The sequence below is a fragment of the Eptesicus fuscus genome, chromosome 11 (assembly GCF_027574615.1).
Source record: "Eptesicus fuscus isolate TK198812 chromosome 11, DD_ASM_mEF_20220401, whole genome shotgun sequence".
NCBI lineage: Eukaryota > Metazoa > Chordata > Mammalia > Chiroptera > Vespertilionidae > Eptesicus > Eptesicus fuscus.
In genome coordinates, this window is record NC_072483.1 from 29,786,192 (window position 1) to 29,806,743 (window position 20,552).

The following is a 20,552-nucleotide window of genomic DNA, read 5'->3' on the forward strand; positions in this document are numbered from 1 at the left end:
GTGCCATTGAAGCAACATCTTACTGATGACTTTTCGGTTTTCCATTTGTTTTTTGTTCAGTTGATGTGGCACCCATTTTCCTTTCTTTAAAATCTTTCCTATTGCTTGTCAGCGATTGGGAATTGTTTGCTGAGCAACGTTTAATCTTTCTGCAAATTGTTTTTCAGTTTGACACGCATCTGCATCCAATAATGCTTGTAATTGTTGAATTTCAAACTTTTTCGGTTGACCTGGACATTCTTTGTCTTTCACATTGAAATCATCACTTTTAAAACGTTTAAACCAGCATTCACAAGTATCTTGAGATGGAGCAAGTTCACCATAAGCTTCCCGAAGGATACGATAACTTTGTCTTCAAAATAAAGTAATGAATTAAAACTTCCCGCAAATGCATTTTTTTTGGCATGAAATTCGACATTTTTAAGTGTAAAAATATCTGTGATATTAACACCTTCAGCAAACTTGACATATAAAGTTTTGAAGCTTGCTGTGTGTTAATACAACAAAATAGCATACGTATCAAATCGCATATATATCAACATGTGTGTAACTCCATCTATTGAAAAAAATCCGCATTATTAACTGGTACACCTAGTGTACAGCCTGTCTTTTTTCCCCCAGTGTGGTTGGTAGGAACAGGTAGTCTTCCTGAGTGACAGGCACTGTTCCCTCTAATCTTTTGGGGAAGTTTGTTCTTCATTGTTACATATGTGTGCTGAAGAATCTCTGCTGAATACTCCAGGGAACCCTCTGTAGATTTCCTGGGTTCTATCTTTGTGTAGTTCTTTCCTCTTTGGTACTCTGTCATGAACTTTCAAGATGCCTTAGTCTTCCTGGCCTCTTATTTCTGTCTCTGCAGCTCATGAAGTCTTGGCTCTGCCTCACTTCATTCTTTTGCTCCTTGGCATGGAAACTCTTTCAAGGTAGTAAGCAGAGGCTGTCATAGGTTCACTCACCTGGTTTTATTTTCCTTCTTTTAAGTCTTTTATTACCTGATGTCCACTGCCTGGAAAACCATTGTTTCAACTCTTGTCATATTTTATTGTTGTTGCTTCAGGTAGAAGTATAAATTCATTCACTGTCACTTCATCTTTTTTTTTGGGGGGGGGGGGGGCAATTTTTTTGTGATAAACTTTTACATACCATATAATTCACCATATGAAATTGTGCAACTCCATGGTTTTTTTGTATATTCATACTGTTCTGCAACATCACAACTATTTTTTTCAGAACACTTGAAGCACCCTAAAAAGAAACCTCATACCCATTAGTCACTCTTCATCCTACTCTCTCCACTACTCTACGACAACCACTAGTATATTTTTTTCTCTATGGTTTTGTCTATTTCTGAACATTTCCTATAAAAGGAATCATATACTATGCGGCCTTCTTTTAAATAGCATAATGTTTTTAAAGATCATGATGTAGCATAAATCAGTACTACATTTTTCTTTATGGCTGAATAATATTTCACTGTATGTATTTCATCTTTCTTGTAGAGAAAGATGCTGAAGCCTTTTAACTGATTTCTGCTGCTGCTTTTATCTCCCATAGTGTCTATATTTGGCCTTCCAGGTAATTTTAATGTGCTGCCAGGGCTGAGAATCAGACTTAGGAAGTACTAGAAGAGAAGCAGTTTTAAATAGATAGGATAAGGACTCATCTAGGGTTTTTTTTTCTTTGTTTTCCTTTTTCTCTTCCTGTCTTTGATTCTAAAAGGGATCATTTTAAATGATTTTAAAGATTAGCATTGGTTGCTCTCTGGGTAAATTGTAGAAAATGTAGAGAAGAAAAGATCATCTATAATTTTTCCACCTAGTACTTGGGCACATTTCTTTTCAGCTTTTTTTTTTACTTTTTAATTCTGTGTTTATATATCCCATCATGTGTCATCTATTTACCTTATTCTATTTGAATTATCTTCTCTATTTGAGATTATCTTCAGTGTGTGATTTTGGTTCCTGCTTTTTCTATTTAATGCATAAACATTTTCAAATATTAAATTATTTTTCAAGACATTTTAAGTGGCAGTGTATAAGCCCAGTGTATGGATATACTAAATTACAATTAATCCAATGATGGAGATAATTAGGTTGCTTCCAGTTTTACTTAATATGATTATCTATATATATAAAAGCCTTAGCAACCATTATGACTGGACAACCAGCCAGTAGCTATGGCATGCGCTGACCACCAGGGGACAGATGCTCAATGCAGGAGCCGCCCCCTGGTGGTCAGTGTGCTCCTACAGTCAACTTCCTGTGGTCCTCCCCCCCAACCCACCCCCGGCTGGGCTGGCCCCAATCAGGACTGGGTGAGACAGCCCTGATCGGCCCCAATTGCCAGCCAGGCTGAGGGACCCCACCCATGCACAAATTCGTGCACTGGGCCTCTAGTTTCAATTATAGGTTACCGTTAGAAGATTTTTAAGGCTTATAAATAAATTACCAAACTGTTCTTCAGAACATGCCAATTTACACTTTAACACATTTTCTAGCACTCATTCTTGAAAGTGTTTGTTTTACTCATCACAATTTTACCAGCATTGCAGATATTGCCTAGCCACCATATTTTGTTTATGTTAAATGTTTATCACACAAGTTAATTTACTAGATTTTAAAAATTTGCTTTGTACTTTATAGTATAAAGCATTTATTTTGTGTGTGGTTCTTTGTTTTAATAAAGAGATATACCAGTGTAACCAGTACCCCAAATAAGGAGTAGAATATTTTCATTCCCTACAAAAGTTCCCTTTAACCTTTTTGCAGTTTTATCCTCCACCCCCATTTCAGGCAACTACTGATCTGATTTCAATCACTATTGGTTAGTTTTGTCTGTTCTCAAACTTCATATAAAGGAAATCACACAGTATGTAGCTGCCTGTGTGTGGTGGTGGTTCAGTATACTTTTGAGATCCTGAGTGTGATTAGTTTGTTCCATTCCTTTTTTTTTTTTAAACAAATATTCTATGGAATAAGTATACTCACTTTTCTTATCTATTCATCTGTTGATATACATTTGTATTGTTTCCAGTTTTTTGCCATTGTGAGTAAAATTGTAATTAACATTTATGTGCAAGTTGTTTGTGGACATGCATTTCACGTCTTGGGTACATACTTTGTTAGCAGTAGGATTGCTGGGTCAAATGATAAAATGTATATTTACTTTATAAGAAACTGCCTGACAGTTTTCCAAAGTGGTGATATCATTTAACACTCCATCAGTTGTTGTGATTAGTTTCTTAATTCTATTCATTTTGTGGGTGTCTAGTCAAAACTTTCTGTGGTTTCATTTTACACTAGTGGCCCGGTGCATGGATTCATGCACATTGAAAGAAAATTAATTAGAAGGAATATTTTAATATCACTGTTTGCCCTTTCTCTACAATAGAAGTGTCAACCAAATTCACGATCAACAATGACAGATCGAAACACACGTGTGTGATTGGCACCAGCAAGAGCTTTATATATATTGTGCATGTGCGAGTCAACTTAGCCTTTTATATATATAGAATAGACGTGTTTTCTGAATTTGTTAAACATTTTCCAGCCCAGTGAAGCACCCCACCTTCTCTTTCAGGTAATTGTCAGCAACACAGCAGTAAATATCAACATGAAGCAGATTATTATTGTTGATCATGCAGGGAGAACAAAGGGTAAATATTTAACTGCAGCAGTGTTTGACTATATTCTGCACAGTGAGAAAGCCTGCAGTCATTTTCAAGGTCCACCATTTCTTCTTTTCAGTCGAGTTAAGTTTCTAAGCTTTCTAAATCTGTTTTCCGGCTAATGAAGAGAAAATAGGATTCTACCGAGTCTCCTATCTACCTGCTCCAGGACTTCTGTGAGGATCAAATGAGATGAGGCACATGAAAACACTTCACAGATACTTGGTTAAAGTGTGAAATGCTTGCACCTGGCTATAAAGCAAGTCGTGTTCCTGGGCTGAAGAAACTGCAAGGAGGCTAGTCGTCATTAGGGAAAGAAAGCCGAGCGTTGCTACGTGACATCATTACCCGGTGGCCACAGTGACCATTTCTGGGCTGGGCTGTGGGCCGCATTTTACGCCATGGGGTCTCGGCAGTGTTGGCTGCGATTTGGTGGGCTGTCATTCCTGTGTGATGGCAGGGCCTGTGTCCCACTTGGGGGAAGCGAAGTGTTGCTTTGTGGGCGCCAGGTTCGAGGTGCCACTGTGCATCACGACAGCTCCTGCGTTGAGCGTTTGCCCCCTGGTGGTCAGTGAGTATCATAGTGACTAGTTGGATGGTTGGACACTTAGCATATTAGCCTTTTATGTATATAGATTTCCCTGATATAAAGATTTTGAGCATCTTTTAATGTGTTTATTGGTCATTCCTATATTTTCATGAAGTGTCTGCTTTCTTTAAAAGTTTGTTTTCTTATTGAGTTATAAGAGTTCTTTTTATACAGTTATTTGTATGGAAAATAATACAATAATCATGCAAGAATAAGCTCTTTTGTGTGTTCACAACTATAAACCTACTTTACCTCACCATATATTCTGCATACAAGTTTTCTCACATATATTGTAAATATTTTTCCCCAGTCTGGCTTATCTTTTTTGTTTCCTTAAGAATGTAACATGAAAAGCACTTTTTTTTTTTTTTTTTTGGAGGAAGTTCAGCTTGTTAATTCTTCCATTTACAATTTGTGCTTTTTATGTCCAGAGAAGTCTGCCAAATCCAGGGTCACTGAGATTTTTTCCTATTTTTTTTTTTTCTTGTAGATATTTTATAATTTAGGCTTCATGTTTAAGTCTGTGACCTATTTTGAGTTAATTTTTGAGGGTAGTATGAGGTGTAGAAATATTGGGCTCATTTTTTTTTACCAGTTCATGTCCAGACCATTTGATGAAAAGACTGTCCTTACCCCCATTTAATTGGCACCTTTATCTAAAATCCATTACCTGTGTGTATGTTGGTCTCTTTCTAGACTCCTTTTATCTCCATTGCTCTATATGTTTATCTTTATGCCAATAACACACTGTTGTTAACTTAGCTTTATGGTTTAGCTTGTAATCAAATTGTGCGTGTTCTTCTAAGAAATTTTTTTCAAGATTATTTTGATTATTCTGTTTTGTTTTTTTTTGCCTTTCCATATGACTTTTAGAATCAACTTGTCTATTTCTGTGGGTGTTTGTCTTTTTTTAAAGCCTGTTGGGGTTTTATTAGGATTATGATGAGTCTGTGTTTAGATCAATTTAGGGTGAAATTTACCTGAGAAAGTATTTTTTTTTAATGTTGTTGAACCTTCCAGTCCATGACCATGTTATATTTCTCAATTTATGTTTCTGTGTAAGTTTGGCACATACTTTGTTAAACCCTAAATATTTAGTTCTGGTGCTGTTATAAATGATACTGCTTTTTTTCTCATTTTTCAGTTGCTAATGTATAGAAATTAAATTGAATTTTTATTATTGACTTGCAATCTTGTTAAATTTGCCTTTTAATTTTATCAGCTCTGTTAAGATTCCTTATGGTTTTCTCCCTACATGATCATATCATGTGCAAATAGTTTTTTACCTTTTTGTTTCCAATCTGTATGTTTTTATTTTTTCCTTCCCTCACTGCATTGGCTAGAACTTCTGGTAAAATGTGGACTAGAAATGGTGAGAACAGACTTCCTTATTGGTTTGTTACTGATCTTAGAAGGAAAGCATTCACTCTTTGACCATTAAGTATGATGTTAGATATAGGTTTTTCATAGGTGCTTGCTGTTTATTAGCTTGAATACATTTCTTTCAGAGAAATTCTTGTTTTGAATAGGTGTTGAAAAAGGTTTTTAATTGTCAAGATTTCTAAATTTTTTTGCTTTTGTTCGTAAAATTCCACTATTTGAATATTGTACCTTTGTGGTAGCTATACTAATAATAAAGGAACATGCAAATTGGCCAGGACCCCATCATGTAATGACCAGTCAGAATGGGGCGAGGCCGCAGCGGAGAGCTCTCAGCACACCTGCACCGGGGCTCCAAAGGGCGCGGAGAGGAAGGGAGAGTAGATAGACAGTTAGGGTGATCAGGCCAGGAGGGGAGAGCAGATAGGCAGTTAGTGGGATCAGGCCAGCAGGGTAGAAGCAGATAGGCAGTTAGGGCCATCAGGCCAGGAGGGGAGAGCAGATAGGCAGTTAGGGGGATCAGGCTGGCAGCGGAGAGCAGATAGGCAAGGGAATTGAGCCAGCAGGGGAGAGCAGTTAGGCAGTTAAGGCAATCAGGCCAGCAGGGGAGGGCCGTTAGGGGGATCAGGCCAGCAGTGGGGAGCAGTTAGGCAGTTAGAGGGATCAGGCCAGGAGGAGAGGGCAGTTAGGGGGATCAGACCAGGAGGAGAGAGCAGTGAGGGGGAGTCAGGCCAGCAGGGGAGCAGTTAGAGGCATCAGGCAGGCAGGCAGGTGAGCAGTTAGGAGCCAGTGGTTCTGGATTGCGAGAGGGATCCCGGATTGGAGAGGTGCAGGCTGGGCTGAGGGACCCCACACCTTTGTGCATGAATTTCATACAACGGGCCTCTAGTGTTCTAATAAAAGGAAGAAACTTTTATTCCTTATGCCATGGACTATTCTGAACATGTTATTAACCCTTTGCACTCGCTTGCTTTTTTCTCGATTCCTTTATTCTGATTCTAACCGTGTCGAGTCACACTCGCCATCCGAGTGCAAAAGGTTAACTTACATAATCATCACAATAAACCTTTAAAGTATACCTTATCTAAGTTTTACAGATGAATTTCACATCATTATTTTCTAAAGGAACTTAAATTTTTTTCTTTCCCATCCCCTTTCTGGTAGGTATATGAGTATTCATTTCTAATAAGTGAGGTTTCTGTTGGTTTCTCTATGCATTCTATTTTGGGTTCTCCCCACATCCTTATTGACTTTAATTATTTTTATACTAGAGACCCGGTACACGGAATTCGTGCACTTTGGGTGGGGGATCCCTCAGCCCGGCCTGCGCCCTTTCATAGTCCTGGGAGCCCTCGGGGGATGTCTGACTGATAGCTTAGGCTTGCTCCCCTCTGGGCCTAAGCCATCAGTTGGACATCCTTAGCGCTGCCGAGGCGGGAGAGGCTCCTGCCACTGCTGCTGCACTCGCCAGCCGTGAGCCCGACTTCTGGCTGAGTGACAATCCCCTCGTGGTCAGTGCACATCATAGCGACCAGTCGTTCAGCCGTTTGGTCGACTTGCATATTAGCCTCTTATTATATAGGATTACATGAAACATTAACATGGTTCTAAAATTCAAAACAATACAAAGGGTATATGCTCAGAGAATTTTCACTTTGTTCTTGTACCTTCTACTCCATCTGTAATACCTTATCTTTGTAATTCTTAACTACTATCTGATCAGTTTTATGAAAATTCTATTAGCATTTGAGAAGAAGGGGCTTTGGGTATAAAGTTCTATATAAATTGTATAGTCTACCTTATTAAGTTGTGCAGGTAGATCCATGATTGTTGTTTTGTTCCCTTGATTTGCCTTATGCTGAGTGTTGGGTTATTATTATTACTACTTGCATATCCTGTAGCTTTGCTTTGTAAAATGGTTGCTATGTTATTTGATATATAGATATTCATAAATTACATAGATATTCAAATATGGGGTGTCCCCCAAATATGTATACACACACTTTGAATAATTATAAAGGCAGTGTTTATTAAAATCATTTTATTTTCAAAATTGAGCTATCAGCTATTAAAATGTGTATACATTTTTTGGGACACCCTGTATAAACTCACAATATATACATATAGGTATTCACAAATGGTACGTAGAGATTCAAAATCTTTGTTGTGAATTGTGGTTTATAGGTCATGCTTATTGTTCTTTGGCTTGAATTCTACTTGTCTGATATTAAGGTCTGCTTGTCTTTCTTACTGTCTTCCATTACATAGTAAACTTCATCTGTGCCTTTTATTCTTTCTGAATGACTTGAACCTACTGTGTGTGTGTGTGTGTGTGTGTGTGTGTGTGTGTGTGCGCACGCGCGTGCTGTATAAGCATATAGTTGAATCTTGGATTATGAGACAAGTTGAAAATCTTGTTTTCATAGTTGAGTAAAGACCATTTATATGTATTGCTGTGACTAAATATGTTTGATCTCAACTCATATTTAAATTTTAAAATTTTTGTTACATTGGCTGTTTTTAGTTTTTGCTCTTTTCTAAAAAGACTAGAGGCCTGGTGCACAAAATTTATTCACTTGGGGGGGGGGGGTCCCTTAGCCCAGATTGTGAAAGGGCACAGACCAGGCCGAGGGACCCCACCGGTGCATGATCTGGGCCAAGGAGGGACGCAAGAGGTTGGCCAGCCAGGGAGGGACCGTGTCTGGCCCATCTCACTCTGTCCCGATTGGCCGGACCCCAGCAGCAAGCTAACCTACCGGTCGGAGCATCTGCTCCCTGGTGGTCAGTGCATGTCATAGTGACTGGTCGACCGGCTGATTGTCAGCCCCCTGGTGGTCAGTGCACATCATAGCGAGCGGTTGAGCGGCCTTAGCATATCATTAGCATATTACTTACACTTTGGTTGATGGCCGACTGGACACTTAGCATATTAGGCTTTTATTACATAGCATTATATTTGGTATTTGAGAAGGTTTTTTTCATTCTCCCATTTTTAGCTGCATTATTCCCACTTTGGAGTGCAGATTTTGAATATTAGTCTTCCAGCCTTTTCCCCATCTTTGAAATATGTGTGTGTATACAGAATTTTGCTGAAATTTTCCAGTCTTGGTTAATGGAAGCCATGTGAAGATGGACACTGTCCAATATGTTGCCACTAGTCAACTGTGACTTTTGATCACTTGAAATATGGCTAGTCTGAATTGAGGTGTTCTATACATGTAAAAAAGCAAAAACCACTAAATTTTTATCTGTTATTGCAACAGATATCTAGAACTGTTTTCATTTTTAAAAACTGAAACTCTGTTCAGTAAACAACATCTTCCCTTTTTCCTCCTCCCTCCAGCCCCTGGCAACCAATTTTTGTTTCTATAAATTTGACTACTTTATACCTCTTACAAATGAAGTGATGCAGTATTGGTCTTTTTGTGGCTGGGTTATTTCATTTAGCATAATGTTCATAAGGTTTATCCAAGTTGTAGCATGTGTCAGGATTTCTTCCTTTTTAAGGCTGTGTAATATTCCATTACAGGTATGTACCACATTTGCTTATCCATTCATCGGTCAATAAACTCTTGGATTGTTTTTACCACTTGGCTCTAGTGAACATAGGTGTGCAAATATCTCTTCAAAATCCCATTTTCATTTCTTTGTATATGTACCCAGAAGTGAGATTGCTTGATCATATGGTATTTCTTTTTTTTAAATGGTCTTCCAATACATGAAAACAAGGTGTCTTTCCTTTTTACTATGTCTTATTTAATTTCTTTCAGCAGTGTTTTGTGGTTTTTCATGTACAGTTCTTTCATGTCCAGGATTAAGTTTATTTTCTAAGTATTTTTCTCTTTTCAATGCTGTTGTAAATGGGATTGTTTTCTTAATTTCTTTACAGATTGCTCATTGTTAGTGTAAAAAAACAACTGTTTTTTGTGTGTTGACATATCTTGTAACATTGTTAAATTTATTAGTTCTAATTTGTTTACTAGTTGAGGTAATTTTCTTTTTCTGTTCCTAGTTTGTTGAGTGTTTTTTCTTTCCATGAAAGAATGTTGAATTTTGTTAATGCATTAATTGAAATGATCATGGTGGTATTTGTCCTTCATTCTTTTATTATGGTGTATTATATTGATAAATTTTTGTATCTTGCATTCCAGGAATAAATCCCACTTGGTCATGATATATAGTCACCATACTCTACTTTACATCCCAGAATTTTATTAACCTTGTAACTGTGAGTTTATACCTTTTGACTACCTTAACACGTTAAACGCCCTATCAGTCACCAGTGACTGACACTATACTTTCCGTCTGGAAGACAAAACAGGCTGGTTGTTTAATGTGTTAACCCATTTCCTCCTTCCTTCATCCTCCTCCTTGCAGTATTTTTGTCTGATTTGGTATTGGTAATATTGGCTACATAAAATGACTTTGGAAATTTTCCCTTTTCTTTAATTTTTTAAAAATAGTTTTCATTTATTTATTTTAAGAGAGGAAGGGAGAGAAACATCAATGTGAGAGCAGAACATTGATTGGCTGCCTCCTGCATGCCCACTACCACGGATTAGCGGCAACTTGGGCATGTGCCCTGACTATTCATTAAATTTGCGACCTCTTGGTGCATGGGATGATGCTCATCAATCCACTGAGCAACACTGGCTGGGCTTCTTTAATTTTTTTTTTTTTTAAGAGTTTAAGGATTGTTGTTAACTCTTTCTCCAGTGAAGCCATCTGCTTTTCTAGTTACAGGTTTGTTCACACTTCTTATTTTCATGATTTAGTCTTGATAGGTTGCATGTTTCTAGAAATTTATCTGTTTCTTCTAGATTACCCAATTCATTGGTGTATAATTGTTCTTGGTAGTCTCATGATTCTCTTTATTTATGTGACATCATTTTTAATGTCTGATTTCTGATTTCTAGTATTTGAGTTTACTCCCATTTAGTTCAGATGCTAAGGGTTTGTCAATATTGTTGATCTTTTGAAAACAACTTTCAGTTTCATTGATTTTTTTCCCCCCTTTGTTTTTATTTTCTATTTTATTTCTCCTCTAATATAGCCTTTCTTTTGCTAATTTACGTTTTGTTTGTTCTTTTTCTAGTTTCATGAAGTGTAATGTTAGGTTGTTGATTTGAAATCTTTTTAATGTAGATAGGATTTTAGTGCTATAAACTTCCCTCTTAATATTGCTTTTTGCTACATCCCTTAAGTTTAATTTTGAATTTTTGTTTTCATTTGTGTCAGTATATTCTAAATTCTCTTGTAATTTCTTTTTATCCTTTTGTTGTCCAAAAGTGTATTGTTCAATTTTCATGTTCAGGGGTGGGGAAAATTAGGTTTACAGTTGAGGGTACACAAAACAGATTACTGTTGTATTATTTATTAATTATTATATTATTTCCCATATGAGCAACTGTAAACCTACTCTTTTCTACCCCTGCATTTGTGAATTTTTCAGTTTTCCTGTTGCTGTTGATTTCTAGTTTCATTCTATTGTGATTGTAATAGATACTTGGTATGTTTTCAATCTTCTTAAATTTGATAAAACTTATTTTGTGTCCTAGCGTGTGATCTTTCCTGGGAAATGTTTTGTGAGTGCCTGAGAAGAATGAGTATTCTGCTGTTGTTGAATGGAGTGTTCTGTTAAGTTCAGTTGGTCTGTAGTGTTGTCTAAGTCCTTTTTCTTTATTGATATTCTGTCTGATTGATCTATCTATTATTGAAATCTCCTGTTTGGTAAAATTCTCCTTTAAATCCATCAGATCCAGGACTTTTGTTTGCTGGGAGCTTTTTAATTACTGCTTCATTTTCATCAGTTGTTATTGGCCTATTCAAGTTTTCTGATTCTTCCTGATTCAGTTTTAGAAGATTTGTATTTTTCTAGGAATTTGTTCATTTTTCCCAGGTTGTCCAGCTTATTGACATATAAATTATTCATAGTATTTGCTTACAATCCTTTGTATTTCTGTGGTGTCTGTTACTTCACCTCTTTCATTTCTAATTTTATTTATTTGGGTCCCCTCTCTTTGTTTCTCAATGAGTCTGGCTAAGGGTTCATCAATCTTGTTTATCTTTTTGGACTACCACCTCTTGGATTCATTTATGTTTTGTACTATTTTTTTAGTCTCTTTGTCATTTATTTCTGCTCTGATCTTTATTATTTCCTTCCATCTACTTCCTCTGGGCTTTTCTTGCTGCTCTCTTTCCAATTTGTTTCGTTTTAGGGGATTTTTAAACACCTTTAATCTGAATGTGAAGGAAAATTCTTGGGGGGTAAGATAACCTAATTTTCCTTCCCCAAGGTACAGCTGGTTTGGGAATGGTCCACTGTGGGTCAAGGGAGAAAGTATGCATTAAGTGGGAGGTGATTGAAAGTATTTTATAATCTGTGTATTTTATAAGAAGTTTTTATTTAACTTTTGTCTGTTGAACATCATTTTATCTTTCTTTGAATTATCCAGAATTTTTATTGTTGAAGTTTCTGCAATATAAATGCAGAAGACACTTAAAATCTGTGATAAAAATTATTTTCTTGTCATTTGCATATTTGTTTGTAACTTGGTATTGGTGACAAACACCTCAGTCACTTTAGCAAACAAGGGCTCGATTTTCTTGTAATTAAGATGTTAAATACTAGTTTGTGAATATGTATATATTTAATCTTTAAAAATTCTATTTATTAAAATTATAATCATCTAAGGTGGCATCTAAGTATGAACTACCAGCATTAAAGGAGGGCAATGGCAATGTTTTCTCTAATTTTGTGGCAAAGGAACAATTTATAATTGATTCTTAAAACACCTTGCTATTATTAAACCAAGTAAGATTCAAATATAATTATGCATTAAATTAACGTTATTAAAACAACTTATGTTGCCTACTTTACATTTTCCAGGAACATCACTTACAGCGAGCTATTTCAGCACAGCAAGTGTTTAGAGAGAAAAAAGAGAGCATGGTCATTCCAGTTCCTGAGGCAGAGAGCAACGTCAACTATTACAATCGCTTGTACAAAGGAGAGTTTAAACAACCAAAACAGTTCATTCATATTCAGCGTAAGTTTTTTAATTCATTATTTTCTGTTTATAATTTAAAATCCTTTCTCTCTCTTGCCCATAGAGATATAAATTTTTCAGTTTGTATATACTGATTAGTAGAAATGTAAAACATTAAATAATAAAATCTCTCTGTGCTTATATCTGAACTTGGAGATCATTTTGAGTGTTAGTTGCATTTGGAGCATTTGATATTAATGTAGTGTAGGATTCTGTATAGCACTAGTTTTTATAAAATTCTAATTCTGCCTCCTTGATACGCTCATGTTTCTTTCCATTATTATTAGTTAAATGATCACCATCTCTTGCCTCTTTTAATAACCTCCTAATTATTATATTACTACCCCCCCATCTCCTGTCCTTACCCTTTTCTAATTTATCTATTCACAAAGTCCATCAGCACCAGAGTGTCTTCCCGAAGTGTCAGTCTAAATCCTACTGTTCTTTATTGTCTACTAGAGGCCCAGTGCATAAAATTTGTGCACTGGTAGGGTCCCTAGCAGCTGCCGGCCAGGCACTTCCTCCCTTCCCCTGGCCGCCTGCCGCCTCCAGCTGAGACCTCCCTCCCTTCCCCCCGGCTGCCTGCCACTGCTGCTGGCCAGGGCCTCCCTCCCTTCCCCCAGCCAGCTTAACCCCTGGTCAAACACCCAGATCTCCAGTCGAGGGGACAATGTGCATACTACGGTTTTATTATATAGGATAGTAGGAGTTTTCAACCAACTCCTCACAGACATGCTATACTGTCTTGTCTAATAGTGCATGCACACACACACACCCTCGGGTAGTTTGTTAGAATAGAGATTCCAGCATTCTGTTTAGGCCTACCTGTCTTAAGAATCTCTGGTATGCAACTGTTACAGAGAATGTTTTAGCAGTTCCTCAAGTAATTCTGAAACATCTTCAGATTTATAGTCACAAGACTATATGATCTGTTTTTTACGTAGATTCTAAGATGAATATTTTTTCACTTGTCAACTTTGAAATGAGATTGCATTTTTAAATTGTTATTGACCTGGATTGAAGTTTGGTTTAACTAAAGAGAATTTACATTTGTTTCTGCCAGGCATCTGAAGACACTTGCCAGTCTGAGAGCATTTTAAATTCTTGGCTTGTTTGTTTTGTTTGTTTGTTTTTGTACCACACTGGTAACTTTAGTTCAGACTACAGACCTGCTTGAAGTTTAGTTCTCAGGGGGAGATTTTCTCCTTCCCTCCACCTAAGCGCAAGCAGAGAAATGCAAAGTTCTTTGCTTTTCCTTTCTGCATGACCAGTTTATTTTCTGGCCTTACACGGAGGTTGTTGCCCTTTGGTGTAGTGCATGCAGCTTTATGTAGGAATATACTATGAAGTCTCCTAATAGACTCCAGCATAAAGTTTTGGTTTTTTTCTTTCTTACTGTACATAAAGTCATGGTGCATTTGTAGTTGATGTTTTTTGACAGAATTTAGTAATAGCCAGGTTCTCCATTTTGAAAACAAGCTACTTTGTGATTTATTCCCTGACAGCTCTGTTAACCTCATTTTCTGGTTCTTTCCCTTACTCTCTGCACCATAGGGACTAACTCAAAATTATACACATGTGCCTTGCTTTACATTTCACAATTCCTTGCATGTACTATTCAAGTCTTCTTTCCCTTCTTATAGCTCACTTAAGACCTAACTCACTTATAAAGTTTACCCACTTTTCTCATTCTACCTATCTTCTTTGCTTATCTCAGTATTTTGTACATACTTCTATTAGAGGATTCACCATATGTCATTGCAGTTATTTGCAGCCATTCTTTCTCTCCTTTTAGACTGTGAGTTCCTTGAGGACAGAAGACTTTGTTTTCTTTTGTTTTTGTATCTTTAGAATAAAGTGCATGAATTATAGATGCTCAATAAATGGCATGTTTGTTGACTGATTCAGTTGTTTTTAAATGACTTTTATAAGTCCGTTAGGTGTCATAACCATTTTCTAGAGACTTTTTTTTCTCTGAAGCATTCAAGAAAAACACATATTCAAACATTATTTGTGATATGTTTCCTCTGTGTTTTTTCATTTTGAGTTCCATTAGCTTATTGAATTTGCCTTACCTTTGGATCAGGAAGGAGATAGCTGTTCACACGAGGAATTTTAAAAAATTTGTCAAGCTAAAGTATTTTTTATTTTATTTTAATAACAGTATAGCCAGACAATAGGACTATTTGTAAAATCTATTCTAGGAAACCAAGAAGCAAGAAATTGGGTGTAACTATCCAGGTCAGGCCCATCCAGGATTCAGTAAACATTAATTTTGTATTGGTGTTTGTTTTTCATTTCATTTCATTTTATTCTATTATTGTAAAAAAATAATTTGAATAAAAATAACAGAAAATTATTTTAACCTTTTAGTCTATCAGCATATATATTCTACATACTATGCAATTTCATACTATACATATAATTTTTTATTCTGCTTTTCTAACGTTTTTTTAAATTTCTCAAGTTTTTATATTACGTAGTCTCTTATTTTCATTTTCAATGTATACTACTTTTTTATCAAATTGATTTTCCACAATTTGCTTATCTTTGTGATTATTATTGGCTTTAAGGTTATCTGTAGTAAAACGTAATCTTTTGTTATTTAGGTGTTATTTTTTACAGGAAAGCTTAAAAAGTATTTTTTATATAACTCCTTTTAAGTCCTTAAATGCAAGAAACTTCAGATAATATTGCTCTGGATTTTTTCTTTTTCTTCTTTAAATAATAGATTTGAAAGAATCCCCATTAGCCTGGCTAGACAAAGACATTGCAAAATTGCCACAGTAAGGTGGCCTAGTGCAGGCCTATCGTATTGCTTGCCTGGGCTTTGGCAGAAACCTCTTTTATGGTCCTTCTGCTCTAGCTTCATGCCTTCCAGTCCGTTGTCCACACAACCACCGTTGTAATCATTACCCATTTAGAATTTTTCAAAGACTCTCTGTTGTGAATAGGATAACATTTTAACATTTGTTGTGCCTGTCCAGCCACAGTTCCCTGTGTGTTTCTTCACTGTGACACCAACCTTACTGAAATGACCTTTTGGAGAGAGTTTCCTTCTCTTGACTCTAAGCTCCTGAGGAACAGAAGCTTCAACTCACCCACCATATAGTCCCTATAGTCCCAACACCCCACACCCCCAATTCCTGTCTTCATACTTTCAGCTACAATAATGAGCTCCTTGCAACTCTCTGACTTATGTCTTATTTTCTAATGCCTCCATGGCTTCACATAGCCCTTTACTTTTCTCCTCCACTTGTTAAAACATAACTTGTTCTCCAAATCTCGTCTTTAGGATTACCTTTAAGAGCCTTTTTCTGACCCCATTAAGTGTTTGGCACTATTTACCTCAAGCTCTCATGTGCCATGTTTCCACCCTCAGTGTGGCATTGACTGCTTTCAGTTGTGATTGTTGCCCTCTGTTGCTCAACAGGCATAATGCTCATTGAGATCAGGGGAATTTTTTTTCTTTCATTTCACTGCCTAATATAGTACCTAGCATGTGGTTAGGTATGTAATTATATGCTGAATAAATAAATGAGTGAGTGAATGGATGGATGGTGTGGATAAAAGCATGCACATCAGGGCATTTTTTTGACATCCATCTTGTAGAACTCAAAATTGTATGCAGAATCAAATATAAGAATAAAATTATTGGTGGGTACAGTGAAATTGAGAAATCTGTTGTGTGGATAATTCAAGGGGAAAGGATATGTAGGGTAGCGCCCTCTTGTTATCTGTTAGACAGGGAGAGGAACTCTCTCAAAGTAAATTGAATTCTGTTTTGTATCTCTGGCCAAGATCTTAAACCCTGGCAAAGTGCCTGTGTGTATACTCTACTATACACCTCAGTACACTTGAAGCTGGCTCCTTCTCAGTCTGATAAAGCTGACCAATATACACTGGGAAAAGAAGAAAAATCCCACTTATTTAATGTAAAGTGAACCTGTCTAGTATACTCGATTTTTAGCAAAAGGGAGACAGATGTTGGCCTAACACCCAGCTTCAATCTCATTATCTTGGAATGTCCTTTTCTATTCTCATGAAACAAAAATGATGGTAATTGACCCTTAGTACTGGCAGGACAAACATGTTTTGATTAGAAAGAGTTGGAAAATATCCCAAATGAAGAGCATTGTTTTGTTTATATAGTAAAACTTCTTGGTGAAAAGGATGCATTGTAGGAACATCATTTTCTTGTAAAAATGTCACTAGGGTATGTATTAAGTCAAATTGAGCACAAATCCTATTAGATAACATCACACTTTTAAATAAATGCTAGAAAAACAGTCACAAGTACAAAAGCTAATTGTATCAAATTTGTGGAGAATCACTTTCCAGGTGAGGCTGGATTCCGATTTGGGGTAATTAGAGGGATTATAACAGGGACATTTGGCAAGGCCTGGCACTGAAGGTCCACATTCTGATAGGTACCTTTAATTAGTTTCCTCTCTTCTCAAGATTGAGCTGACCCTCCTAACTTTGGATAAAGCTGTGAATGTGGATCCTAGGGCTGAAATGGTCGACCATTATCTGGGTACCTACTAATCCAGGAAGGAGGAAGAACTCCAGAACTCAGAAAATATTAAATATTAAGATAATGCAAGGTGTTTTGGGCAAAAACAAAATAATCATTTGGCAGTCTGGGATAGAGAGACCGAAGAGAAGTTTGGGTACAAGGAGAGTGCGCTTGGGCCTATATGCATTTATTTATGTCCACTATGAAAAAAAAGTTGTTTGAGGTGATTGAGTAAAATACAGTGTAATATATTAAAGACCAGGGTTAAAAGAAATCAGGGAGAAAATAAAGATAGTATAGTAAGAGGTAAATTTGATGCATACTGTTACATATTTTAGGCATGATGTAACTAATAGACAAAGCAAAAAGTAATGTTGTTCTTAAGGTGCATATTTCAGTGCATGTTTCCTGGTACTGAAGCATTCAGAAATCTCCTGTAGAGCCACACAAAGATGATACTGTGATATAACCCAGCAGCACACCTGGTTGTGCTCATAGGAGTTGCCAGAATTAGGCCTTCAACACATTCACTTAGCAACTAGCATCTCCAGGAAGATTCTTCAGTGACAACACACTGCCTTGAGAGTTGACACCTTTTAGCATCTTATCTGCCTCCCTGTCTATCATAAAAGACTAAATTTTCTTCCCATCTGACCCTAGTAATATAATTTCATGAACTGCCTATCTATAAAAATATTTTCTCATATGCTTATTTCCTGAAAGTTTTAATAGACTAAAAATTTTTTTTCTACAGTTATGGGTGAAAAGCATTATGAAATATTTAACATTTCCTGATTTTGCCCACATCCCTTAGTGTTTTACATATGTTAACCAGTTAATTGCCACACGTCCAAAACGGAAACCATCCCCACACGCCACAATATTTTGAATACAATTTAAAAAATCATCTGACTTTGGAGTTGAATAAAGGATGTCTTCTTGGGAGGTGCTTGGCTCGATTATTTCTTCATCTGATGCCGTTTATGGGGATTGAATTTTATTTGCACGATCTATATATATAAAATAGAGAAATATGCTAATTAACCAGGATGCCATAATGGGTCGACCGGACAGGAGGAGGTTGCGCGTGCAGCGTCGGGGGTGGGGTGGCAGGGGCCTCTGCGTGCCCGCACTGGGGGAGGGCCTGATCATCAGTGGCCATGGCTGCTTCAAGGGCCGGAGAGAGGGAGGCAGGGCTGGACCGGCAGCGACCGCGGCTGCTGCGGGGCCTGGGGAGCAAGGCAGGGCCGGACCGGCAACTTGGGTGGGCGGCGCCGTGTGATTTTGAAGCACGCTGGGCTCCTAGTATAATATAACAATAAATTCAATAATAAAATGATGATAATTTTCAATTCTATGGAAATATCAACAAAAGCGAGCACAAAATAAAAATAAACCTTCAACACAAAAAGCCTTGAAAACACTAAATTTTATTGATGCGCCAAAGACAAAATCTATTAAAAAAAATAATAATGAAGAATGCACACCATGTTTACCATTTTAGGTATGAAATTCATGAAAACACAAATCTCAAGTGACGCAGTGTTGATTTATCTCTCGCGTGTCTGAGTGGCAGCCCTATGTATCAATATTGGAATTTCTTCCATATGTGCTGGAATATTTACGAATTTAAGTTACCATAATTTTCTTTACAAACCCAGAGATGTCACTAACAGGTCTGATTTTAAAATTGGGCGACCAGAGTTGATATGCGAGGTTTGTGGCTATAGACGTGTGTGGCATGTGGGAAAGGTCTGCCACTTGTTTCTTATGGCGAACAAAGGGTTAAAACACAAAGGAATCTTATGAGGCAGGTAATACATATATTTTGTTGATATTGTTAATGTTTACCAGGGAATATTTTTCCCATTGATTTTTAGAGAGAGTAGAAGTAGTGGGGGGGAGAAACATCGATGTGAGACACATCGATTGGCTGCCTCCCGCACATGCATGACCAGGGTCAGGATTGGGCCTGCAACCCAGGTACATGCCCTGACCGGCAAACAAACCTGGATCATTCGGTCCATGGGCCCATACACTATCCACTGAGCAAAACTGGCCAGGGCTTTGCCTCCTTTGTAAAGGAAGATTATGTAAAGAGCTCAAGGTAGTGCAACCAGCAAGAGAGAGAGTCAGCATTAAAACCCAGGCCATCTGGCTCTACAAGGTGTGCCTGGTTTACTTACATATTCTACTCAGTCATGCCTCATTGTTATAAGATGCAAATATTGGTGTGCATTAAAAAAATCCATTACCATTCATGTGTGGTTGATAATAGAATCAGCAGGGAGAATAAAATGTTTCTTTTTTTGATGGATAAATTGCAGGATAGATGATAGGTTGTCTGCTGATAGAAAAGGGAGATCTGGATGTGAAAGACAGATGCAAACACCTGCTATGACATTTTTCTGTTTTGGCCTGGCAGGTTGCTTAAATAGTGAAGACTACTGTGCATGGGGATGAGGGAAGGTGCCAGGAAGAGGAAAGAGATTGAAGAAAAGAGCCATTAGAATAATAAAAACACATTTTATAATTTTACTTTAGTGTGGAGCTCCAGTAAAAAGGAGTGAATTTTATTAGCATTTAGAAAGGCCTCTGATCTAATATTTGTAAAAACAAAGAAAACCACTTTTCAGTTCTATCAATCAAAGATATTAGGGGGGGAAAGCCAGTAGGGGGACAATATTAGGTAAGCCTTTAAAAACAATTCTCATTCCAGTACATGTGCACATGTGCATAGGTGAACACACACACACACACACACACACACTCATGCACGCACGATACAAAGAATCATCCAAGACCTTTGGGCTCTGAGAACAGAACTAGAGATTTGCTTCTGGTGACACTGGATATCCTGGCTTTCCAAATTCAACCCATCTTTGAAGATAATCCTGATAGAGGGAGGCCCAAGTTAAGAAAGGGCTGTGTGGCAGGTACTGATTTCTAAAACCTCCAACAAAATGCTGTGCTTGGCAAGCAATAAAGTTTGCTTTGGGTGGAATGAACTGGACTGCATAGGACCTTGGTCAGATTTGCTTTATTTTCTATGTTTGACAGTACGTGTCATGGTTGTTCAGAGGAGGCTGAAATGGATAACAGAAGTGATGTAAAAGATGTAGGAATACAAAAACCTTTATAATGTTGTTTATTAAAAAATCCAAGATGATTATATTTTAGTGATTAATATAATTGTTTTCCATATTGGAGAGCAGGGCATCCAACCAACCCCACCTCTACCAGCACAGCAGTACTCAGCTCACCCCCTCCACCAGTGAAGCATCACCCAGCCCAACCCCTTCACCAGCTGAGCAGCACTAGGCCTGCCCTGCCACCTTCACACATGGG

The 20,552-nt window shown here is 37.3% G+C and overlaps 1 protein-coding gene across 3 annotated transcripts in view; it reads left to right on the top strand.

Moving 5' to 3' along the window:
- Positions 1 to 20,552, top strand: part of EPC2 (enhancer of polycomb homolog 2) — a 526,369-nt gene that overhangs the window by 28,180 nt on the left and 477,637 nt on the right. For all 3 annotated transcript variants that reach the window (XM_008138703.3, XM_028141258.2, XM_054722910.1), the window contains exon 2: positions 12,526 to 12,685. In XM_008138703.3, coding sequence (XP_008136925.1) covers positions 12,526 to 12,685 — 160 coding nt within the window. The remainder of the gene's footprint in view (positions 1 to 12,525; positions 12,686 to 20,552) is intronic.